Source organism: Mizuhopecten yessoensis, unplaced genomic scaffold (genome assembly GCF_002113885.1).
Source record: "Mizuhopecten yessoensis strain PY_sf001 unplaced genomic scaffold, ASM211388v2 scaffold4025, whole genome shotgun sequence".
Taxonomy (NCBI): Eukaryota; Metazoa; Mollusca; class Bivalvia; order Pectinida; family Pectinidae; genus Mizuhopecten; species Mizuhopecten yessoensis.
The window spans coordinates 1,275,040-1,301,396 of record NW_018405338.1 but is presented as its reverse complement, the minus strand read 5'-3'; the positions used below and the strand labels follow the sequence as shown (position 1 = coordinate 1,301,396).

The following is a 26,357-nucleotide window of genomic DNA, read 5'->3' as shown; positions in this document are numbered from 1 at the left end:
CTTTTTTTTTTAGAAATATCTGAAAATTGAAAAAAAAAGTTTCTGGTCATGGCCAATGTTGATCAATGCATTTAAGTTTCAATATTATTGAAGGTAAGTCTACACGACGGTGTTTTATGTTGAGTTAAACTTAAGGTATAAAACAAAAATGCAAGCTTTGAACAAACCTGGCCCAGACATAAATGTTCACGGTTTGACTTGAGTTGCTGTGTCATTGATGATGAACCCTGATAGTATAGAAACTCATCCATGTGAAAATTTTCCACCTGCTTTATAAATTTTACAAATTTTATAATGTGACACCTGATGTAATATGTGCATCAAAATGTCCTTGAACACTTACAATATAGATTTTTATCCAATAGTTTTGTATAGAAAGTCATGAATATTCATGATACACTTCAATATGTGATGGATTAATACACATCATCATATGCATGTTTATATACTCCTTTCATACTTTCTGATTGATTGAAATAGATATTTTCAGTAAACCCTTTCTCTGTTATGATCAGTACAAGTCTATGTTATGCTAATTCAGACTTTAAGGATCTCGGTTCCCCGGAGGGAAAACACTAGATAGTTCCAAAGTAGTTTTTAATACATACAGTAAATTATAACCTCAATTTAAATTTGTTTTGGATATATAATTTATTAGTGGTGTACCGATAACCGGAAACATCGATTAAATCAAGCTTGACATGAGGTCGATTCGATAATCAATTTAGCAAATGAAAGATCGATTTTGAAATTTTGTCATGAAGAAGATCTTTTTTGCAGGTTTGCCTTGAGGAACTGGAATTCTTCAGATAATCTGCCAATAAGACCCATGTTTAAATCATGTGCTGAATGCAGATTCAGATCGGAAGTTGTTTTGGGAGTCCATAAATATATATTTCCATTAAGAAATATTTGAAACTGTATGTCATTTGGAATATAAGGTACCCATTTTAGACTGTGTTTCTATTCTAGCTAGGTTTCAACATAAAAAATATTCATCATTTGATTCAAGTCACCCTGGATACTCCACGGGTTACACACCGTTTTACGCTCACTAGGTGACGGAATAGAAGCTGAAGTGCTACATATAGTGGCCGCATTGATATAAAAATTTGAAAAATAATGTAATTTTCAAATCTACCAACTTATATATTTTTAAGTTAATTTCCCTTCATGATAATTTAATGTTTTAATATAAATATGCCAGATGAAAAATGGTTGTGAGTAAGATCAGAAGGGTAAGATCAGAAGGCAATTAAAAAAGAGATTGTAATTGATAACAAAAGAGATGACCAGGACATCGATACACATGGTGGTAGGAACTCAAAGGGAATGGAGTGTGTGGAAATGTCTGTGTGAAGGGTCGGAGGACAATGGTGTGGGACACAGCTTCTTAATTGGGACGGAACTTCATAACATTGGGCCCACGCACAATCAAGGACCACTTCTATTTATCGTGCTTGTCAAAAATTTGAAGAAGTAACATGACACTGTATTCTTACATGTATAATGAAAACATGTGGGCGGTAGAGGTGTTAGAGACAGAAAAGCTATGGGGCAAAGAAGTAATTCCAACAGTGTGGACAAGTTTAAGCTAGATATACCACTGTAAGTAGTAGTAGTAATAGATGACACAGGAACAGTATTGAAACTTAACTCATTCACCCCTTAAGACACATTTGAACCCCTCCAATTCAAAGGTTGGAATAGTTCATTATGAAATTTCAGGGGTGAATGAGTTAAAGTTTGGTGAGCATAGAATAGATATATACACATACATGTACCGTATGGCAGATGTTGATGACCACTTAGTAACGAAGTACAGCATCCATATATGTATTTAATAACTACGATGAATAATATTCCTGCAAGGAAGTCATATTTCCTGAATGTCATTTGCTTAATTGATAGAAAAGATATCACATTTGTTTACTCCCATCCGTATCAATCAGCTCTCCTCTCCACCTTCAAAGGAAGTCAACAGACATCCTAAAGATGACACATAATGTATCAATATACAAAGTTTCATATTTTCAGCATTGTAACACTGACTCAGATATTTCTGATAAGTTGCATATAACCCTTATATATAACAAACAAACAAAAAGTGTTCTCAATTATAAAACACATATTTTGTTCTGAAAAAAGCAATAGTAATTTGCGAATTCATCATAAACTTATGCGATAGAGAAAGAACATAATCTGAACACACCCATTGTCAGTCTGACCACATGGTCACGTTGTGTTGTGACCCATATCAGTATAGCATATGTGTATTTCAGACATTTGTAACGTGACCCTGTGGTCTGACAGGAGGCAAAGAACAATCTTGTTTGTACATTTATTGTTAAAAGTTTAAAAATCTTTGAAAGAATTTAAAATAAAAAGCCAGCTAGTATGTATTAAATCAATGATGATCACGTTATACAGTCTATACAAAAACTAATATTCAAAATAAAAGTGAATTCTATACAATTATTATGCATTGGCTGGACCCAGTGGATGCGTTAATATTGAAGAGTGGTCTATGTTCTATGATTTTAATTGGATTTTTTCAGTCGAATCCTGATTGAAACCATAAATGGCATTATTTTACAAATTTTGATGAGTGCATCAAAGATATATATATAGTAGGTTCTCAATAACAGTATCTGTGTGAGTCTCACAGGAAAAACATATATACATGTGTAAGTGTCGATGACTCAAAATATTAATCCGAAAAATCACTTATGATGTCGCAACTTACTCGGGCAAACACTTGTACAATAAAAGTACACATGCACTTGTTTCACACTCAGTGGGACTGAAAGTCATACTAACATGATATCATCTGACTAATTTTACAAGTTTCAAATTTATCCATACATATTACGAAACATTAGCAGTACTGCTGAACATCATCATGTTATACATTACTGAATGACGCACTGAAAATGTATAAATTAATAGTTAAAGCCTCCGCATTAAAGCCATTTTGGTCTCTGTGGAGTATAACATATAGATAGATAGACTATAAAGGCCTAGGGACTAGTTCCAAGTTGTTTATGATATATATTCTTAGTTGAAGAGGCTAGCCTACTGTATGCATAATACAACTGTTTTTGTTTACTCTGTTCCCATGTCAGACTGAAGAAAAAAATGCAGGGGACCAGATAATGCAGATTACATATATATATCTGTTAAATGTTATGCAAGGATTATCCTGAATGGGACCATGAGGCCGCCCATTGACCCCTCAAAACTGAAATTGACATCCCCGTGTTTTAATTTTTCTTTTAATTTTACATAGAATAGCACCTCCTAATTTTGATATTCATTTTATTGACTAAAAAAGGCTGAAAATGGCCCACTGCTCTCAACTTATGTCGTCGTCTATATTTGTATGATTCGGTGTTGTGATGAAAATTAAAGGTAGAATAATTGAGACATGTATGTCAGTCCTAACGTTAACGTACAGCTACAAGTGCTGTTATATAGGGTAGCGTTGGGCCTACGACACGGTCGAATACACACCGAAAACAATAATGCTGTTTTCTGGTTTACATAGACTTGACCGAATATTAACGCCTCAGAAACTTACCCTGTGCACCAGTGTGCATTTCAAATCCTATAGGTTCCATGGCGCCTTGACAGGGGGTCTTAATCCAAAGTCACACCCAAAACACACACACCGATATATAGTACAGCGCGTTAGCGTGCTGGAGAGGGTCACTGATTTCAGGCTCCGCAACAGGCCAGCGCCGACACTCGTTCTGTAAGTGAGGACTGCACGCTTGCTAACACGTTTATGAATAGAAGCATTAATCACATCTCCGTGGCCTTTGCTATGATACTGATAGCATATAAAACCATCTTAACTAAACAAACAATAAATCCTTATCAAAACAGGTTTCTTCGTTCCACACCTTGCCCGAGTGAAAACGACGTACGGCGGTACTAGGTGGCGCCTTTCCTGGTTTTTCTTTCATTCCGGAAGTACTCGAAATCTTTCGTTACCTGAAGATGATAACGTGTCTATTTATAGAGCTGGTCAGATTTTTACGTGAAAATGAAAGTAGGCCTATTAGAGTACCGAAATTCAGAACAAATTTGTTTTGAGTTGAGACATTGATAATAAATGGTTGTTGTTCCACTATCACTACTGTATTTTATTACATCCCATAATCCAATAGTAGTCGAAGACTAATGGTATGACGTCGACAACGGTGAGTTAAAGTCGTTTCGGTAACAATTTTTTGAAAGTCGTTTTGGGATTATTTTTTCGGGTTGTTTCGGGACATGTCAAAAGTCGTTTCGGGATTTTTCTCTCTTTTTTTATTCTGTAGATACCAGGGGCGGATCCAGGATTTCCTAAAAGGCGGGGCCAAGATTTTTTCTCTCAATAGTCAACGGTGTGCCCCGAGCGCGTACCGCGAGGAGGGGGAGAGTACGGGAGGGGGTCTTTCCCCGAAACAAATTTGTGTTTTCCAGAACGTCTCGGAAGCGATTACCCGTGTTCTGAGGATTGTTTTTATGTTTAATCAACAAGAAGAAAAAAACATATTTTAAGTATGGCCCAAAGACTTTTTTTGTGTACTGGAAAGAAAATTAAAGTTACGGTTCAAATTCTCTATCAACAGCGTGTTTTAGAAGTCAGATGGTATTATTATAGGGGCAACCTGGTGATGACAAATATATGAATCCACAGGGGGCTTGTTCATTATTACCTAATTTGGCGTCCCGCCCGCAAAGGGGATACGAGAGGTCCACCGTCAAAAAATATATGTAGGGACACACAATATCTAGTCTTCAGACATTGTACCTACAGTACTTCATGTAATAGTTTGTCGTACAAAAGAACAAATAACATCATAACATCGTTGCTGTTCAATTAATGAGTTACTCATGGCATCACTAAGTTGCTAAACAAACGGATAAGTTCAAATCAGTGCGACACCCAAGGCCACTAGCTATATAGTCTCGCGTTTTATAATTGTTGACTAATTCACTAGTGTAGACAATGATATATCTGAAATGTCCACGCTGATTAACTCATGTAAGGGCGTGCATATTACCAACAGTGGTACATTTGCTAAGCTATCTGGTTAAAATGGTACAACTTAGGAGGCACATACGCGTCACCTTTAAATTTAATTCAAAATTATCATACTTGTAAGTACAGCATATCATCTGGTACGTACAACTTGTTACTACGTACACAATAGTATGCTGTGTGAAGATACTTTTTTGTACGTACACGATGGTAAGCTATCTGTACCACAATGAGATATTATGTTGTACATACAAGATAGTTAAACAGTTCCAACAATATATATGCATGTACCCGGGCCCCCCGGGGCTATCAGACAACTGTAAGTTGATAATCGGTCTTTGAATCAATCGGTCTCAAGCTTGAATCAACGGTCAATTCAATTGTTCGAAAGAGGGTTGACGAATTTCATTCGTCTTGGATGACACCGGGCATGGTCATCAATAATGGATTCGTACATAATATCGTCAGCGCGAAAAAAAAACTTTATCGTTCTTGTATAATGATATGATTAATATCGCCCGGGAGGTTACAATAAAAAGTATTAATTTTCAGATCATCTATAACGAGCGGTCAATAATATAATTATGCAACTTATGCTAGTATATTTCCGCCGGGCGTTGCAAGTTGCAACTTGGGGTTTTGCGGAGGTGGTAAAATAAAAAACACACTTTAGGGTCAAGATACAAAGTAGACGAGCGTAGCGATGCCAACAAACATTGTTTTAATAAAGAAAATATAGTAAAAATATCAGATAACGGAAACCCACAATGTGTGGGGCGTAGCCCCAGATTTTTTTACACAAGCTCCGTGTATAATTTGATNAACTCATACATTTACCATAAAAATACACAACATAATAACATCGTTCAAAATATATTGCTGGATTTGATGAATTGATTCTCATGCAAGTCTAAAACATATTCTATGTATTTCACGTTTTTACTTTCATGAAATTTAATTTCAATATAGCGAAAAAAAAAAGCTGAAAACATATTGTTAGAATCAATGTTAACTCATTCGTCTCTTAGTGTCAATAATGGAGAATAAGGTGAATTGAAAACATACAAGATACTTTATTTAACGTCGTATACAGGTAAACAAGGAACATTAGCTCTTGAGAGCTATTATTGCGACAAACATATGTAAAAATAACAATAACATATTATATTACAAGTTTGTAATATAATATAAACAAAACATTTGTCACTCTAATTCCCAATATCAAACAAGGAATCAACCTATCAATAACGAAAGAAATTGAATGTCAAATTTCATAAGTTAATTGCTCTTGATCTGTATTTAATAATGAGATTAGTTTCACCAGGTAACAACACACCGTCAATCGGGTAAATGTTGGTAGGTATCCCCCTTCAAGCGCTAGCAATCTGGTAACACTAATGATCCCAAGCACGGGTAAGTCGTGACACAGGTCATAATCATACAGGACTTTATATAAAACGGGAGCGAAATGTAATTTATAAGTGAACATTTTATTTGTCCCGAAACGACTTGATTAAGTCCCGAAACATCTTGTGTCATGTCCCGAAACAACTTCGGGACTCCAGAAACGACTTCAGGACTCTAGAAACGACTAGTTACCGAAACGTTTAGCATTCCTGTGAACTAAATGCCCAAAACCTGCATATCTTTTCTTCGGAACGATAAAGCCATTGTCATGCACCTTAAGACCAAATATCTCGGCCCCTGGTCTTCTTCAATGGTGACAGTCAACGATGGATTCAAGTAGCGATAATCTTTAAGAATGTCAGGGGCCAAATTATTTGGTCTCGGAGCGCTTGACAATGGCTTTTCAGGGGCCGAAATATTGGGAATCAGAATGACAAATGTTTTGTTTATCATTTCTTTGTTGAAAAAAGTTGACTTTTGACTTAAATGCAATACACCGGAAAGAGAATCGCACTTCTATCTACTAGTTCTTTATTGATCCCATGTGACCTTGAAAGTAAGTTAAGGTCATTTATATGAGAAAACTGTATAGCACCCCGCAAAAAGGAACTTGAGAGAAAAAAATCCTACACGTTTTTCTATTACCCAAACTGGGTCTTAAGGAACTTAAGGAGAAAGGTTCTTAAACATTTGATTACATCCAAAATGGCCTGGGTTATATAAAAAGAAACTTATGAGAAAGATTCCTACAGGAGTTTTACCCAAAGTGGCACTTGATTGGTCTTAAAGGAACTTATGAGAAAGATTCTTAAACCTCTTTCTCCAAAGTGGTCCCTTAAGGAAAGTCGGAGACATATAAAGCCATTCACGTATACGTATCTGAAGCGTTTAAGAAAAAAATCCTACATGTTTTTCACCCAAAGTGGCCCCTCGGTCTTAAGAAACTTAGGAGAAAGATTCCTAAACTTTTTTTTTACCCAAGTGGCCCTTGGTTTTGAGGAACTCGGAGACATATAACCCCATATACGTAAACGTCTCTGAAGAACTTAAGAAAAGAATTCCTACATGTTTTTTTTACCCAAGGTGGTCTCTGGGTTTTAAGGAACTTAAGAAAAAGACTTCTAAACGTTTTTACCTAAAGTGGCCCCTCGGTCTTAGGAACTGAGAAAGATTCCTAAAAGTTTTTACCCAAAGTGGCCTCTCGGTCTTAAGGAACTTAAGATAAAGATTCCTAAACGTTTTTACCCAAAGTGACCTCTCGGTCTTAAGGAACTTAAGAAGAAGATTTCTACACGTTTATACCCAAAGCGGACCCTTGGTCTTTAGGAACTGAAGAGATAGATTCCTTAACGTTTATTCCCAAAGTGGTCCCACGGTCTTAAGAAAAGGATTTCTACACGTTTATACCCAAAGCGGACCCTTGGTCTTTAGGAACTGAAGAGATACATTCCTTAACGTTTATACCCAAAGGGGTCCCACGGTCTAACGTTTTTACCCAAAGTGGCCTCGCGGTCTTAAGGAACTTAAGAGAAAGATATTAAACGTGTTTATCAATAGTGGCCCCTGGGTCTTAAGGAACTTAGTAAGAGAAAGATTCCTTAAAGTTTATACCCAAAGTGGCCCCTTGGTCTTAAGGAACTTAAGAGAAAGATTCCTAAACGTTTTTACCCAAAGCGACCTCTCGGTCTTAAGGAACTTAAGAAAAAGATTTCTACACGTTTATGCCCAAAGTGGCCCCTGGGTCTTAAGGACTTAGTAAGAGAAAGATTCCTTAAAGTTTATACCCAAAGTGGCCCCACGGTCTTAAGGAACTTAGTAAGAGAAAGATTCCTTAACGTTTATACCCAAAGTGGCCCCACGGTCTTAAGGAACTTAGTAAGAGAAAGATTCCTTAAAGTTTATACCCAAAGTGGCCCCTGGGTCTTTAGGACTTAGTAAGAGAAAGATTCCTTAACATTTTCACCCACAGTGGCCCATGGATCTTAAGGAATCTAAGAGAAAGATTCCTTAACGTGTATACCCAAAGTGATCCAACGGTCTTAAGGAACTTAAGAAAAAGATTTCTACACGTTTATACCCAAAGTGGCCCCTGGGTCTTTAGAAACTCAAGAGATTGATTCCATAACGTTTATACCCAAAGTGGACCCTTGGTCTTTAGGAACTGAAGAGATAGATTCCTTAACGTTTATACCCAAAGTGGTCCCACGGTCTAACGTTTTTACCCAAAGTGGCCCCTGGGTCTTTAGGAACTGAAGAGATAGATTCCTTAACGTTTATACCCAAAGTGGTCCCACGGTCATTAGGAACTTAAGAAAAAGATTTCTGCACGTTTATACCCAAAGTGGCCCGGTCTTTAGGAACTAATAAAGGGAAAGATTCCTAAACGTTTTTACCCATTATAGCCGATGTAAACCTAAATACGATATATATGGGGTAAAACATCGCATTCTTAGTCTACCTAACACACCTCAGTGTAATATGACTCTAGACCTTATGGTTCCTTAAGTTTTAACCTATTTGATCCCTGTGACCTTGAAAGTAGGTAAGGGTCATTGAAATGGGTGGAAACTTGTAGAATTCCATCACTGGTGCCTACTGGCCAAATATTAGGACGCAAGGTCATTCAGACATCAAGAAGTCGCGCAAAGAAATAATTGACGGACAGATGACGACGGTGCCAGGTTAGCGAAATTTAGAATTTTGCGAGAAACAGGTTCGTGGCAATGTTAACATTCCAGAAAAAGTTGTGTAGTGTTTTTTCCATTTTGAAAATGTGTCCGATAAGGTCAAGTGAACTGGTTTACCATACAAGATGAAAGCAAATGGGATGAATGGCAGAGTATTTAAAACTGTAATTGCAAATATGTATCGAGGTATTGAAACAATAGAGAGTATGAGTAGTGAAAAAACGCCTAGATTCTTTTAGTTTTGTGTTAATATGGTAATTGTTTGGTAATGTGTAATATGAAGTATTAGAAAACACTTAATTACACGAGGTAAAACGTTAGCAACTAGGCTATATACCCAAATTCTAAATAGTTTTAGTTTCATTAACAAATAACGTTCAGGTTTCATATTTTAAAAGAAACAATATAAATTGCTTATTGGTGATCCATTTTATAGACAGAGCTGTTTAAATCACGTCAATTGGTAGTGCAAACTGGTCTGTTTTCTGAATTGGATAACAATACAAATGTAGTTTCCTAGAAAAACAGCGGCTTCGCGTATTCATTACTCTAAACAAGATAGCGTCATCTAACTTGAGTTACTTCCCTTAGAACGTAACCATACAAGATCTAACTCGATAAACTAGATTTTTGCGTCATTGTGGTGAATATTGATATAAACCTCTTTAATACATAATCATGTCTCAATAAATTGAATGTTGATATAAACCTCTTTTACATATATGTATACGAAACATCATGTCTCAAGATTTAAACCGATTTTCCAATCCCTCTGAAATTACATGCCTTGCCCAATTATTGAATATATATATATTTTATATAGTCGGTGGTTAATCTTATTTTTTCAATATTTACTTCCTTCACATGGACATTTAATCCTTTTTTATTATATATTGTGATATTGTTTAAACTAAATTACATACTATGTATCTCAATTTTACATGTGCCTGTGCACTGGATCCATCCACTCTATCTTTTCTTCATTGCATGGAATTTTTAAGAAGCACATCCGCCAATTTTTATGATATGTTGGTGAAATATTACCTTGAATCGATAAGGGCCCATTAGTTGTTACATTTGGTACAATGATGATGTGAATTACACCATCATCGTGATGTTTTTTTTTATCAGAGATGATTTAACTCATTCACCCCTGAAGACACATTTGAACTCTCCCAATTCAAATGGTTGGAATAGTTCATTATGAAACTTTAGGGGGGAATGAGTTAAAACAGTACAAAATATATTTTTACTCTGAACACATCAGATTTGGTCCAAATATACCAACCCACTCCGCAAAAATAACAACAGAAACAGTTTTAATAAATTTTGATTTTTTTTTTATCTTTGCATTTTACAGAGTTTGAATACAAAAAACATCCATGACATAAAAAAAAATGGGGTAGATACATCACAGATCAGAAGCACTGGACAAACAAATTGGATGAAAATAGGTACCAAGGCATGTGGTTAGCTACGACTACCTTGTAGACATGTACGAAAATATTTGTATAATATTTGATAATAAATAAATTGGAGATTGGCCCGTACAGACCAATTTTTTGAAGAATGTAATTGTTGACTGACCGACAATCGGGGCGATTACATTAGAAAAGTTCATGGAGTTCATCAGTTACGAATAAAACTGATAACGTGAACAGTTTATGGACAAAATTACATATTTGAAATATGCTGTAAAACTCCAATTGTTCTGAACACTTCGTTATGTGACTGTCTTTCTTGTTCAATACTGAAGACCACTTCTATTGACAAACTGACCATTTGTAACTTCTACGAAAGAAATTCATTTCACATGTACGGTAACTGGATGTGTGTGTCTTTGATTACAAGCATGACAACTAAATTTGGGTTGAAGCTCTAAAACAATATGTGAAGAAAATCATATATGCGTCAAAACAGAAATAATATACGGTATTCACCAGAATTTAAATTTGCAAATGACACAAGTACAGTGATATGCTTCTTGTTAAACAATTTGAATGAATTTTATTCTAGATTCTATATCTTGAATAGTTTTCGAGAAATAATCTTGAAATTATTATTAAACCTTAATGCTATTGAAACATAAGTAGGACTTTAATTTTACATGAAAAGATATTGAGTTTGATAAGCACATTCATGTATCCAATATTTGCATGTTATCCTTGCCTCAATCTAAGTTGAATTTGATCGTTACATCTTGATACAAATAAGAGTTATAGATTCACAGAGAAGTTAGTCACTTCTTTCGAGCGTAATCTCGGCATCTCACTCCTCAGAACAGTCTCTCATACTTTCACAAGGCTTCTTACATTTCCGCAAATCACACACATGAAATTGAAATAGATAATACTATGGAACTTCGACTCAATGGCAGCGGTCCTGTTGCCGTGGCCGGGGTGCTGCCTTTACGATATCGTCCACACGCAGGATCATTTCAGCTGCCTCGGATGCACTCATTACTACCTGGCGCTTCACTTGGAATGACTCGGTGATCCCCATCTTCTCCATATCGGCCACCTCTCCCAGTTCCATATCTAAACACACGAAATATTATTTACTGATTGTAGATTCTCTGAGTTTTGTTTCCTCACAATAGTTTTAAAGACAATATGAAGAAAATTGTGTCTACCTAGATTAAGGCTATGAAGTATCTTCGAACTGAAACGTCAAAACCTGGATAGCAAGACACAATACTCTGCAGTCACATTACTGTATACAAATGTACCAGGAAATTTTCGCTAGGTCAAACTTTTGCCCGTAGCTCATGAAATAAATTTACACCCAGCGTTATTTCCCCCCCTTCACATTTAATGACTATGTTCATTATATGAGTATATGCTTTTACTTATATTTGCTGTAATGAAAAGTTCGCCTTCATTACAGAGGGCAAATATGGCAAAAATTAAACTGCAACGAACATTTCCCAGTATGCTGTATTCTTATAGCCACACACAAATCAATTAAATCCACAAGTTAACTAGTCTAGAGTTTTCCCCTTATTGGTATTCTATTATTCTCCATTTCATCCACACAAATTCTGTAATAGATATAACAAGGGAACATCAGAAATATTTTTTTGATCCACAAAAATTCAAGTCTGGAAAATACTGATGTTGCAATACAACATTTTAGAAGATTTTTTTTGGATTCATTTATTCAAATAATAATGCACCTTTCCAAGTATCAATATCAGTAGCAACAGAATTTTAATTCAGAGAAGCCTGTCCATGCACATTAAGTGTCTGTTTCTCTTTGAATTAGTTAAATACACATTAGACCTAACAGCACTGGAATTTATCAGATCATACCTGGATGGTATAAAAGAGAATGTGCCACGTTTTACAAAACCCATCAGAAAACATAGCACTAGTTACATCCTAAGCTTCTGTTTTATATCAGTTGTATATATATCATGTACATAATACAGTATAATGTACATAATACATTATAATGTACATAATACGGTATAATGTACATAATACAGCATAATGTACATAATACAGTATAATGTACATAATACGGTATAATGTACATAATACAGTATGATGTACATAATACGATATAATGTACATAATACGGTATACTGTACATAATACGGTATAATGTACATAATACAGTATAATGTACATAATACAGTATAATGTACATAATACGGTATAATGTACATAATACAGTATAATGTACATGCAGACATTACATATAGACTCATATGTGAAAAGTTAAGAAGTGATAGCCCTTTAAACGATAAGACCTTAATGCAAAACTAATGGAAGAAATAAGGCCTAGATCTTAAATGCCTAGGTCCAAAGCAATAGCTACCCTTCATGTAGCAGTAAATTTGTATTTCATATAGCAGTCAAAATGCTTCCTAAAACTTACTAATGCCCATGGTGTTCTTTCCTTCGGAGTGTAGAGCCCGGAGCTCTGACACAAGTTGAGCACTGTCAAATCCTCCGTTGTCTGCTATGGTGGTTGGTAACTGTTCAAAAACAAAAAAATAATTCTGTGACTGCAGATAATGAAAGAGCTTAAAATGACCATGCTGAAATGTAACTAATAATTGAAAACTATGTCAAAATCTTCATAAATATATTGGTTAAAATATTTCCGCCACAATGATGTCAAAATGAAACAAAATGAAATTATTATCAATTCTGAAGTAAATAGGCGTTTTCTGTAGTGAAATAATGAATATGATGTACTTTGATGTTGAATTTGTTTTCGTGAAGGCAATTGAGGAGTTAGTGACAAAACATCTTCCGCTGGATAGAACTTAGATAAATTCAATCAATACCAAACTGTGAGTAATGTTCTGAAATGTTCTGTGACTCTTGACTTACATTCCTAAGTGCCTTTGAATAGGCTTCCATAGCTACAGCTTCCTTGCCGGGGGTCTTGGTAGCTAGACTGGAAACGGCATCAGCCATCAACATCTCAGAGCTTCCTACAATGTCAGAAACAGCCTTATAATCATAATAATAATAATCATTTGAGGTTATTGTATACCGATTTATCACAACCTAGTTCGTAGGTTGTCTCAAAGCGGCTCACAAATTATTATCCGTGGTTTTAGGGCCTTTGCAACCAGCCAATATTATTCTCAACTCCCTGGGGAGCATACAGCCGGTGTTTCCATTTCGGCGCTTACAGCTAGCATTCAACAATTCTATCACTGCCCAACCACATACTCATTTACAGCCGAGTAGACTGGAACAAGCGGAGTAGAGTATCTTGCTCAAAGATACAACACAGTGCCGTGACGTGACTCAAACCTGCAACCCTTTGGTCATGAGTCCGGCGTCCTACCATTAGACTACCATACCTTAAATGATGTTCGATACTGTATCCCTGCCCACACATAAAACATAACAAATATGCCTGTCAGTATTTCTAACCCACAATGCTGGTTCTAACTTTGACCTCAGATGGTGATCTACACTATGAAGCGTAATATTTTAATTACCCATTTTATATGTATAAAGCATTATCATTTTGAATCGTAGAATGTGCATACTGTTATTTGTATAATTAGAACATTTCATTCCTGTGTAGACTTCATTCTGAAATTGCCCTCATTCAAGTACAAGAATTTATCAGAAGTGGAAATTTGTGTTCTACAATAACTATGCTTTTGCATAGTCACATTGAAAACCTAGCTATTATAATAATTTGTTGATTGTTTTATTTTCGTAGAGAAACATACTTTCCCTAGAATGGAAAGATCTGGTGGGTGTAAGTTTAGGATCTAGGTTCCAAGTGAAACACCAGTTAGTGGAAGTAGCCGAAGATCTGAATCATTATGAAAATATTACCAATATAAATGTCCTCCATACCTCCATACCCTACTCATTAAAATATTATTGTGCACCATATAAAAGTAAATAAGAGTAACTACAACACTGAAAGTTCAGCATGGTAACTTCCATGTGCCTGACAACCCCCCCCCCCGTCTATTTTTAGTAATGGTGACAATGACCTTGAACTTGAAAAAACATTAAAACCAAAAAAATGCAAATCTATATTTTACAATGTATGGTCATGTCAATTTTTCCAGAAAGATAAGTCTTTCGGTTTCCGAGATGATCTCCAGAAATTAAAGTGTTTTTTGACCTGAATTTTACAACAACCTGTTCCTTTATGATTTGGAAAAATATAGCATTATTGTTATTGAAATTTGGAGTATATTCCTCATGTTTGGTCATTTTGGGGAAATAAGGCACTTTTTAGCAAGGGGAAACAGCCTGTATTTGGCTGTAAATCTGAGCAAAAACAAATCACTGTACCTCCGCCGAACACAGTCTTTGTTTCCTTGACTGTCTGTGTGAGGACACAAAGGGCGTCATGAATGGACCGCTCAGCTTCGTCCAAGATCTGTTTGGTGGCCCCTCTTAACACGATGGTACAAGCTTCTCCCAAAGCCACACCTGCCAACGAACAACAAATTAAATGTTTACTGGAGTATATGAGGAGAGTTATCCACCCTGATCACAGAATTCCTCGCAATGTATTCCACTTAGGAATTTATCTGTTTATCCTGACAAAAATTGTAAAATCCTATTAGTGTTTACCTGAGAATTTGATGAGTTTATCTTCCCCAATCATGACCTCGCTCATCAGGTCACAATGGCCCATCTTGACCAGCTCGGGACAGTCAAATGTGGACACAATCTCGCCACCTGTCGTAGAAATAAAGCCACACTTGAATTCGTAGATGGGAATACCTGATGGCGTCAAGTACATGCTGTTCTTGTTAAACATGTCAATTAAAATGTAACGGATCTAGATACCAAGTGAAAGTACAGTTAATCCAAAAACTTTCACTTTCACCCCCTCTAAGTGGACAAAGCTGTGATTAATCTTAAGATACAAATTTCGATGTAAAATGAATTCACAAATTTAACACTTCCGACAAATATGTTTGAAGTAATACAACACAGACCTACCAATCCTAAAATCACAAATGTAGTGTTGCGTAAAATTTGAAATTTCTACACCAGACAATCATTCTGAATGCATAATGCTTAAGATCTCAACCCACTGTGGAAGACTGTTAAGTATGACAAGTTGAACATTTCCCCCCCTATTGACTTCCCACATCTCATGATCAATTCCAAAGGGGTGACGATTATATTAATCTCATTTTAAATTCGGCTGAAAACTGTAGGAGTTGTGCAGACAAGATTGTGTTGGCCGACTTTTGTAAAAAGAGGAAAAACTCCCAATAACCAGAGATGGTGTCAAAGCCACCAATTGCTCGTCTGTTTAAAATGTTATTCTATTTTAAACAAAATGTAAAGTTCAAAAACTGGTTAAAAGTCTAAAAAAATGATTTTTTTTTTTTAAATTTTAACTTCACTTCATCAATATTTTACCCCACAGGAACCTCTAAGCAAAATGCCAGCATCCTAGTACACATATTTAATGAATGACAAGCTTCTGAATAACTTGCAGTTAAAACTTTAACGTTGATTAGCTTAAAAATAGTAAAGTACAATGGCTGAATCAAAACTATTAATAGCAAGTGAATAACTTTGGACTGTGTTTAATTACATCAGTGAAGTTTCATGAAATTTGGCTGAAAAATGTAGGAATTGTTGTCGAGACAAGACAGTGTCTACAGACCAATGGATGGACAGACAGCACGATTCCAGTGCCGCCGCCCCCCCGCCCCCCCTTCTAACTTTGCTTCAGGGATGAGGTAAGGCAGCAATGTTTTATGGTTTTTTTTTTAAATTAACTTCCACTAAAAAAGGTTCATGTGAAATTCCTGGTAGCATATTTTTCCTATTCATGTGTTCAAGTGTTCCTACCTGTCACCAGACCCAATCTTTCAATGCCATCAAAGTCGGCGTGCTCAATAGCCATCACGCCAGCATCAGCAAACAGCTGTTCTGGGTAGTTGTAGATGAGTTGTCTGAAATGAACAAAAGTACATTCATTTTAACACCCTCTGTTGGTGATTCTGGTACCAATACTTCATGTTAACAAAGTACTCNTCTCATTTCATAGTTTATTTTAGGCCTTTAAACCAAAAATCTTTACCTTCTAACTTTTTCCAGGTTCATATAACAGTCTACAGATGAAAGGACACATTGATCTGAGTTCCTCCCAAATTTTCATTACTGTTAATCAGGGGCTACAACTACAATTCCTTTATGACACTTATGGCATTAAAGGTACCATGGCATCAGACAGGTTTCATTTTTACTTGGAGTATTCTTTTACATTTTATAGAAGATGAAGCAGCCAAAAGGAATTTTCTGGCTTAAATCAATTTCAACTGTCAAGTTTGGCATCCTAAAAATAGGCCACCCATTTTGATGTTGCGCATTTATAATATCTGTATGACAACATTGCTAAAGTGTAAAGCTTTGTAACATAAAAGCGACAAGTTTGACCTTTGCAGTTTGTAAGTGTTATTTATTTCTATATTCAAACTTTCAAATTTCGAACAATTACGAATCTGTAAAATGCATGTTTTTATGGGAGTATTTCTTTTAAAAATGATTTAAACAAATATTTAGTAAAAGTGACACTGGTAATCACACAGTTTAACTTGTTACCTTAATACGTTTTACTCACCTGTTGATGAAAACGTTACAACCGTGCTTGAGGATTTTGTTGACCTTGTCCCTCATCTTCTCTCGCTCGGCAACCTCGAGTTCAGCGACCTTGGACACTGCATCTACTTTCACTTTTGTACCAAACACCTAGGTCAACCAAGATTGTCACATAATGAAAAGTACATTTTTCATAGGGAAATAAATTCCATTTTTTATGAAGTGAACTTTACTAACAACTATGACACAATGATGAAATTCAGCATCAGGAAGTTACATAGAAGCTGTCTGATCACAGAAACATATCATTTTCAAAGTTAATGTTTGAATTCTTTACATAAAGTTCTGTCCAGAAACGTTTTGAAAGTATCCTGGCACAATTTCTTTGAAGCATACCTTAGACATGAAATCAGAGCAGAGAGGGGGGAATTCAATTTGACAATGTATATAAGAGAAACAGTTGTTGATGGATGTTGGAGATGAGAATAACTTACCTTGATTTTATCTGTGTCCATGGGTGTGTTGGCAATAAGAATCTTACAATTTTCTATCCTCTTTGGCTGGTTTACTCCAATTTTCTTATCTAGCAGGAAACCTGTAAAAAACAAAGTTTTGTCAGCAAAACAATAACGCTGAAAAACGATGCATAAAATGATTTTTGATGATTACATGTTTCTTTTTGTTGGAGTGGTAAGCTAAGTATTTCTAAAACTAAGTAGACTATACCTCCTGACAAACTTTGGTCACAAAAATTAACAAAGGGCAATAACTCTGCTCTTAGTGACACAGGAGCCCAGATTTAAGTAAGCCACTCCGACATCATCCCAGTATTTGGCATTTGTTGGTGACATGGTATGAGAAATACCCAACACGAAGTGACACACAGTGACCGAAAAGGTTGTAACTCTGTATAATGTTGGGCATGAGAATTAATTCCAGTTTGTGAAACAGCCATCACAAAAGGTACCTACACATACAAAATCTGGCAGTTGTAGGTAAACGAGTGGTAGAGACGAACTCCCTGATAAAGGATGCATTGATCATGCACTGACAGACAGACGCAAATCCCTTCCAACAGTCCCAGTGATAGACACTGGACAAATGCTGGAGCCGAAACATTGGGTACACTATATAAATGACAAACCTTCGTCTAGGTATGAATCTGAAAGTCCACCGCCAAGCTTCTTGATGGTCTGAATAGCGTCTAGGTTACCACTGCCCTGTAAGTAAGGAGACAAGTCATGATACATTGCAGAGGTGTCGATCATTCATTTGTAAAATATTCCAATAATGTACAGGGTTTTTGCCAGGTGTTTATAGGGTCTCTGCATTTTCCAAATTTTGAGTCTTCGTTTTCCCAATTGGACTAAAAAGCATGTGTGCAATGTTTAGAGTATTTATTACAATCCATGAAGGAGCCTTCAAAGTACATAAAAAACTTAAAATACTGAACATTTATGTGTTTATTTATTGTTTTACATTTTACTAAGTCACCTAGAAGAAAACGTTTTGCTAATCACATTGCAGGTTTTGTTTGTTTCAAACACATATTTTCCCCTACCTGTACATTTTGGAACACTGATATTTCCCCAGACCTGTACATGTGGGAACACTGATGATATTTCCCAATTTTTGTCAAATGCCAATGATATTTTCCCTGTTTCCTACTCAGGGACCGGTCTTTCCCAAAATAGCTGGCAAAAACCCTGATGTGATAAATATTTTCAATGTAAAAGTTCATTTTCACAAAGAAATAATTAGGACTGTGACTTGCCTTCAGTCTTAGTACAGCATTGACACACATGTTGGAAAAGTAATCTTTGTACTGTGTGAGGATTTTAGAGCTGAGAGTGGTCCTGGCTATATTCATCAAGTCGTTCCTGAACTTCTCAGGATCATTTCTGCAAAAAAAAAAAAATCAGAATAATTCAGCAGTGCCTATAGGCTACAGATATTGAGAGCAAAATGAACCGCTTTGATATAAAGTCTACATCAAACACTCTTATGGCAAAAGACACTTGGATAAAAAAAGTTTTTATTTGGTACAGTATTACATTTTTTCAGTCAGTGGTTTTTTTTTTTACAAATGTTTAACAAGCCTGTTCAAGAAATAATAATAATTTCATTACAATTTGATTCACACAGAGTCTTCAAGTCTTTTGGGTTCATAATGAAGACTTCAGTTTATTGAACAAAATAATCAACATTTTCTTGAAATAAAATTGGTCTTTACGTTTTCTTCATGAAGGCTTTTTATGATAAACCTTTAAAGCCTTATGCCTATATTACGAGTCTTGAAGACATATCCAGTTTCCCTGGTTAAATCTGATGGACTTGTGATATACCTAGCATTAAGTTAAAAGTATACTTACCTGTAGTCTGACAATATCTATTCAGTGTTTTTGTTTCCTAAATTAACAACAGCTTGTTCCTCTATGAATTAGGCCAAATAAAATTAATTACTTGGTTCTCAGGCCAATTTTTTTCAAAAGAGATGCGGCAGGGCAGTATCTTTTTTTTCATTTTACAAGGCAAAAACGAGACGAGGTCAATTTTTTTCAAAAGAGATGCGGCAGGGCTGTATTTTTCCCCCCCCATTTTACATGGCAAAAACGAGATGAGGGCAATTTTTTTTGTATTGTGTAGTTTGTCACGTTCATTGTGGGCAATACCTTGTCTTTTTATAGTTGTGTAGAGACCCCTCATAGAGCAAGCCTCCAAAAATCCCCCCACGATGTTCCAGACGAGAATCACGAACCCCCCATTCCTTATTTGTACCGAAATGAGCGCCATTTGTACACAAGACTAATAAGTCATAACCATTTTAACGCTTGCCTGTATATCGATCCTTATCTCTATTCAAACGTTTTCGGGACTTGGTTGACTAACGAGTAAAAACAACATGCGGAACAATTTTCCGGATTTTTTTTAAGACGGCAGCTGGCGCATTCACATTTTTTATTTATTACTTTCACGATAAAATCAGCAATGTGGTGCCCTAAAATGAAATGTGCGCGGGCCTGAGAACCAAGTAATCAATTTTGTTTGGAAAATATAGCAATATTTTTATTGAAATTGGGAATATATTCTTATTTTTTTTGTCATTTTGAGAAAATACGCCACTTTTTAGCTAGGGGAAACAGCCTGTATTCGGCTGTAAACCTTACGACTCTATCTGACACTAAGTTAAAAGTAGACATACCCATGGTCCCTGGCGAAGTCTGTGAGGGCCTGTCTGGCCACATCCGTTGCCTTCCTCCAGCCAGTGATGATGGTTTGGGGATGAATTCTCTGTGAGACCAATGCTTCCGCCTCCTACACACAAACAACACAACAGTTTAAGGAACATTTGTTGGTATCTTAAATTTTGTCCAAGACAATCGAAAACAAGTACACCATAATATCCTTGGTCTGGCAGAGCTGGTCAAAACAGTTGATATAAAGAGAAGAAGTTTCATTTCCTTTTTTTAGTGAAAAGACACGGGGATCACAATCAACATTGAAGCACAACACTGTGCGGTACTGTTTCATCTTTTCCTTGTTTATATTTCTTGCTGCTTACCTTGAGGAGCTCGCATGCTAACACAACCACGGATGTTGTACCATCTCCTACTTCATCATCCTGTACCTTAGAAATATCTACAAAAGATAAACTACCAGTATAGCGTATTTATCAAACTATATGTAAACTTTATTTATTTTACAACAATTATGAAACAATTTTTACAACTTGTACAGTAACTAATCACTCTTGTTGACCCGGATGTTAGTGGAGCACCTGAATAAAACATATGTTGTAGGATTTCACGTCCGATCAGGGAATCGACCCCGGCCGCCTCGGTGAAAGGCAAGTGTGGTGTCCACTGCGCCACCTGACCACACTTGCGCCACCTGACCACACTTGCGCCACCTGACCACACTGCGCCACCTGACCACACTGTGCCAACTACACTTTAAACAGACACCTACCCTACCAGTTCAATAACTACAATGTCATTGACTTCATTCGTTTTGATTTGAAGACGTCCAGCAAAAGCACATTTAAATATCTTTATATATTCTTACAGCTATTCCAATACATCCTCATCCGTTGCAAGATGATTAACATATATTTTATGAGATCTCTACAAAAAAGAACAGACCATGGTTTTTTCCATGAACTGGGGTGTGTGTGTATTTTTAACTGGACTAAATGCTACAAAACACATTTATTTACAAAACTGGAGTCAACCAAACTTTTCAAATACCAGCAATGTTGAAAACATAACATGTATGCATCATGAGGGGCACAATGAATGCCTTTTAGGCATCACATGTTCTGGATACTGAACAGGAGACACTGTTTACAAATAAACTTCAAATATAGACATTTTCTCATTTTTTTATCACCTGGTTGTTCAAAACCACCAGGAAATTCCATTTAAATAAACATACATGTCCGACCACCAGACCGTGAAATTAAATTCTTTACATTCCAGCTCACCACTTAAAAGAAACCAGCTTTGTTCCAGGTCATATGCTAACGAATACCACCGATGTTCCATGACCATGTCATTGATTTTGACAATAAATTGAAATTTAAGGTTGATTTTCATTAACTAGACCATGCATCCAGTAATCTCCAGTATATGGTTAATGGCATCATACTTATAAAGATGCCTCTATCCCCACTCAAGTTTAATGGTCTCATAAAATATACTACAATAAATCAGTGATTCCATAGATGTTTGTCTTACCAACTAAAACTTTAGCTGCTGGATTGTCTATTCCGATGGCTTTCAATATTGTCGCTCCGTCGTTAGTTACAGAAATGTGATCACCTCCTTGTAGAATTTTGTCCTGGTCAAAGAAAATGAAATTATTGAATTCTACAGCTATGTCACGAATGTTTGGACAATCGGCTAGACTCTAATATCTGACAATCAGTTAGTGGTCCAGCTTTTTACACCTACCAACAAGAGTACCGCAACGCGGAACAATAAAAGCCCGTCGAATGCCATAAAGTGTTATATAATTTCTTACATTGAAATAAGATATGCATCATTTTAAGAGTGGTTAGCTGACATGCTATAAAAAATGTAGGGAGAAAATATTTTGGAAAAATTGTCAAATCAAAATTCTTTTAAGGGAGACACAACTTCATATCATGATTATAATGAGTACCATGTTTCAAAGAGATCGGTCGCAAAATTGAGGAGGAGATTGCCGGACAAACGAAAGTTTACGTCGGCCAGCCAACCCCATACCATAATACTTTCATCAAATTTGACGGGCGTATAAAAAAAGTTAGAACAAGTTAGTGTTACCTTGGTAACAAAACTAACATAGATTAATGAATTCAGAGAGAGTGTGGACAACACCGCAGAATCTTGCTTATAGATGAATTAATTCCAGCCTTGTGTTTACATGATTCGCCTTAAAGGTGAGCCGTCATCTGAACACAAATTAATCGTGACACCACCGAGATGTTGTAAGCAACAAGTTGTTTTATTAAAGCTCTTGTCAAAATTCATTTATGAGGTATGTGTGGGGATTCTGAATACTACATGTTTCCATGCCAAGGTTATTAGACACTACCTGGACTAGTTGAATAGATTATTTACTAGATCTTCATCTGCAATGTAGCTTGTCCAAGATTTTCTGATAAGGAAACATTGCGATCTTCAGCACGAAACATCAAAAGTAATCGACTGTAAGGAACTTGCAATAACTACTGCCATAAATATATGGCGAAGTTGCAATATATCTTATTTTGAGCAGTTTTCTAAATTTTAAAATTGAATATTCTGATCTTATAATTTTACTTTTCACAAGTCTGAAGGACCAGTTAGGTTAGATGATTCTCTAGTCTTTGCTGAAATCTACTAGCCTAGGATTAGTGGACTAGTGTTAGTGTCGACTCTTGCATGGTGGTTATCATCTCAATTGCACCGGATTTTCGACTTTAAAGGGACGTTGTGTCTCCAACCCCCTCATAAACGAATTAACAGGCATTAATTCAGAAAACTTTCGAGAATGTTTGCAATGTTCAACACCTTTTTATATTGCTGGAAACTTTTAAGCAAATGACTTAAAATTCACATTTATAAACAATATTTACTGTATGAGTATCATTTCAATACTTAATTGTAAAATTGAATTGCCAGGATTGTAATTTACTGTATATCTAAAGGTTTGCTTTTTTGTTTACATTGAAATTACCCACATCTATATAAACACTTACCATTCCTTTTGGTCCCAGTGTGCTCTTAACTAGATCGCCAATGGCAATAGCTCCAACAAAGGAGGACTGTTAATGAAATGAAAATACAGTTCTATATCATTTACAACATAGATTATCTAAATTGAATACATATTGATAAAATATATTGCCTTTAACTGAGAGAGATCAGGTTATCTCAGTCAAGGGCTAGGATTCTGTAACATACTCATAACAAAGGCTGAGCTTAGATTTGGATGTTACAGAATCTTAGCCCCTGACTGCGATAACCGATCTTGCTCAGTTAGAGGTGATTGATCATTTTTGTTCGAAAAACTATTTGATATTGCTTAAGTCTACAAATATCTCGTCTGGGGCCTCAAATAAATTAGGCTTATTCACTTCTACATTTGAATGCTTCCAAATAAAAATGTAGTCCCTCCTTGTTAATTATCAGAAGACAACATATTTGACATTATAGATTATATATTTTCTACCACATCCGGAATCTAACGACATGTAAACATTACATATAACAACAAAACAGAATATTTATGATGTGGATTGTCTATTTCAAGCTGTTATCACGCAGATGAATACAATGCTATGTGAAAATTCCATAAAATGTCACGTAAAGATGCCAGACCAATCAAATGCAATAGAAAAATCTAGCATGGGATATCCCCATCCGAGGTGCTAGAATCCAAATTCTGGCATTCGCAGCAATGCCAACTACGTTTTCTATAAATTGTTTGGTTTTATATGGTTTAGCATCCTATTAACAGCTTAGGTAATTTTGCTGCCTTGTGTATAATGCATGCATCTATGTTTGCTATAGGCAGCATATTGGTGTATTTGCCTGCTGGATCTGAAACCGACCTCAGAATATTACCTCAATGTAATAATGTAATATCACGCCAAAGACACAGAGCACAATATTCACCCAGTCAGATTACACAGACAGCAGTTGTTGTGGTTTCCCTAAATGCAGGGAATAACAACTACCATTTTAAAGGACTTTGTTAATTATGTCCTGTCATGAGGAAAGTACACAATGCCATCCTCACTGAGTGAACATTCAACGAAAAGGCCAAAAGTGATGTACCGCAAAGCAAAATACTAAGAAACAAAATGTTTAATTAAGGAAGTTGCGAGAAAATAAAAAGATCCCAAATTTTGCAATAGATACAGATTTATCAGGTTGGGGAAAACCACCAACTTGCGTATATACGCAAACTAGCCTATTATACGCAAGTTGGAGTATGGATTTGTTACTAAAAATAACCCAAATCGCTTTAACAGTAACTTTTGCAAGATATTATTGAAAATCACATTATTTTACGACATGGTAAATAATATTTTGCTAAAAGATGTTGACTGAAAGCATTGGCTACTTAGAAAGTTGATGTAACTTTACCGGAAATATCGATCTATTTTTGGTACTTTCCCACATGCAAATAAAGTTTATTTTTGCATTTGTATTATTTTTCATGAAAGAATAAATGCGACTTGGACAAACAATTTGAAAAAGTTAAGATTTAAGTTATTTTGGCTATTTTTAGTGACAAATCCATACCCCTATTGACGTATAATAGGCGAGTTTGCGTATGATACGCAAGTTAGTGTTTTTTCTCCGACCTGTTTATATTTGTCCCTTTTGTGAGTGCACAAAAGCAAATCTCTAGTTATGCAGGTATTCATAGTTGCTATTTTAGTGCAACATGCAGTGGGTAACAGCAGGTATATTATTTTCTAAATATCTAATTTCCCCTGCTGGGGAGAAAAATGAAAGCCAGTGACCATATTTGGTATTTCTTGTGTCCTTTACTTAAATTAAGGTTTACTTATTACAGTCTACTATATGTTGGTATTTGGAGATATGCAAGGATATTTTGATTAACAAAAAACGGTCAATACCAATCTGGCTGTCTCAGCCTTCTCCTCTTCTGCACCGGCCTTGAAGATCTGTACTGGATTCAGAGAAACCTAGAAAATATCAAGTATTTAATATAACATTATTAACAACAGTGTAACATAGTGTTTATAGAACCCTTTAAAATAATAAAATAAGCAATTAAATCGAGAACCAAACTCGAACATTCTCGACTGTTCTGGGACAGTGTGCAATATATTATATACCCCCCCCCTCTCTATATTTCAGCTCGAATTAAATATAATTGTGTTACATATGAAGATTATTTCATACTTAAATATCAGTGTGTTATTGAGAAAAAGTGCATTTAAAGCAGTTGGCACCCTGAATAATTCCAACAAATGCTAATTTTCAATGTGTTTCGATTCAAGTTGATGCTTGTCAACCCCATGTTTATGTACGGGCCGGTTTAGCACATGGTCTCCATGCTGGATCCGCGTGGTGAAAAAACTAGTTCTGTTTACCATTTATCTTCAACAAAACACTGACTATTCTTTGTATTTCACGTCTTAGCTATCCTATGCAAGATTTCGTTTACTTACCATCTTGTTTTTTGTTTAAAACGTCAGAAACAACAGCATACAACTTCTGGAATCTTCGGTTTCTCGACTGGCACACTTTCAGATAAAAATATATATTGCGGAATGCAATTTGAAACGAAACGAGTTACCAAATAACAAACGAAACGATATGATATATATATTACCATACGGAAGAACCGTAACGATAATAACAATATTACTGATAACATTTGCTGCAATAAACTACACAGAGTTTTAAATATTGATCTGAATAAGTTTCAGCTTAAGTTTTTTTGTCAACAGGGATTTACGTATAATATAAATATACAATGGCATTGATGTTAAAGGGGAATAACTCGCATGACCATATAAATAAAACAAATAAACTTAAACATCCCTTACACATATGGAGTTATGCACGCTTAACTTTTGTTCAAAGACGGAATTAGATTTAGATTATCTCATTTCTAAGTCCGTGGTTCAAGATATTGATCATTGACACATACAATTGGGGG

General features: G+C 35.7%; 2 protein-coding genes across 15 annotated transcripts in view; both read right to left on the bottom strand.

The window, feature by feature from the left end:
* Nucleotides 1-3,975, bottom strand: part of LOC110448383 (anoctamin-5-like) — an 89,492-nt gene extending 85,517 nt beyond the window's left edge. For 11 of the 14 annotated variants that reach the window (XM_021494590.1, XM_021494591.1, XM_021494592.1 and 8 more), the window contains exon 1: nt 3,581-3,974. In XM_021494590.1, coding sequence (XP_021350265.1) covers nt 3,581-3,620 — 40 coding nt within the window. In that variant the 5' untranslated portion in view covers nt 3,621-3,974. Of the gene's footprint in view, nt 1-3,580 lie in introns of all 14 variants that reach the window. The other 3 variants (XM_021494581.1, XM_021494582.1, XM_021494586.1) reach the window with 2 other exon arrangements.
* Nucleotides 3,976-10,443: 6,468 nt separating this feature from the next.
* LOC110448382 (T-complex protein 1 subunit beta-like) lies at nt 10,444-25,951 on the bottom strand. The gene is made up of 16 exons (XM_021494580.1): nt 25,864-25,951; nt 25,306-25,374; nt 23,413-23,478; nt 21,926-22,028; nt 20,752-20,828; nt 20,392-20,504; nt 18,964-19,090; nt 18,334-18,409; nt 17,684-17,784; nt 17,212-17,339; nt 16,440-16,543; nt 15,198-15,305; nt 14,913-15,053; nt 13,470-13,573; nt 13,009-13,108; nt 10,444-11,663 (listed from the first exon to the last, which is right to left on the bottom strand). The coding sequence occupies exons 1-16, from the start codon at nt 25,864-25,866 to the stop codon at nt 11,494-11,496; spliced, it is 1,590 nt and encodes a 529-aa protein (XP_021350255.1). The 5' UTR covers nt 25,867-25,951; the 3' UTR covers nt 10,444-11,493.
* Between the last annotated feature and the right edge of the window lie 406 nt (nt 25,952-26,357).

What these genes read in the sequence shown, in the direction of transcription:
- LOC110448382 (XM_021494580.1), bottom strand. An exon ending in CACTGGGACCAAAAGGAATG is followed by an intron (nt 22,029 to 23,412) that starts GTAAGTGTTTAT and finishes TTCTTTGACCAG; the next exon opens with GACAAAATTCTACAAGGAGG. An exon ending in ATGCTGTACTAAGACTGAAG is followed by an intron (nt 18,410 to 18,963) that starts GCAAGTCACAGT and finishes CCTTACTTACAG; the next exon opens with GGCAGTGGTAACCTAGACGC.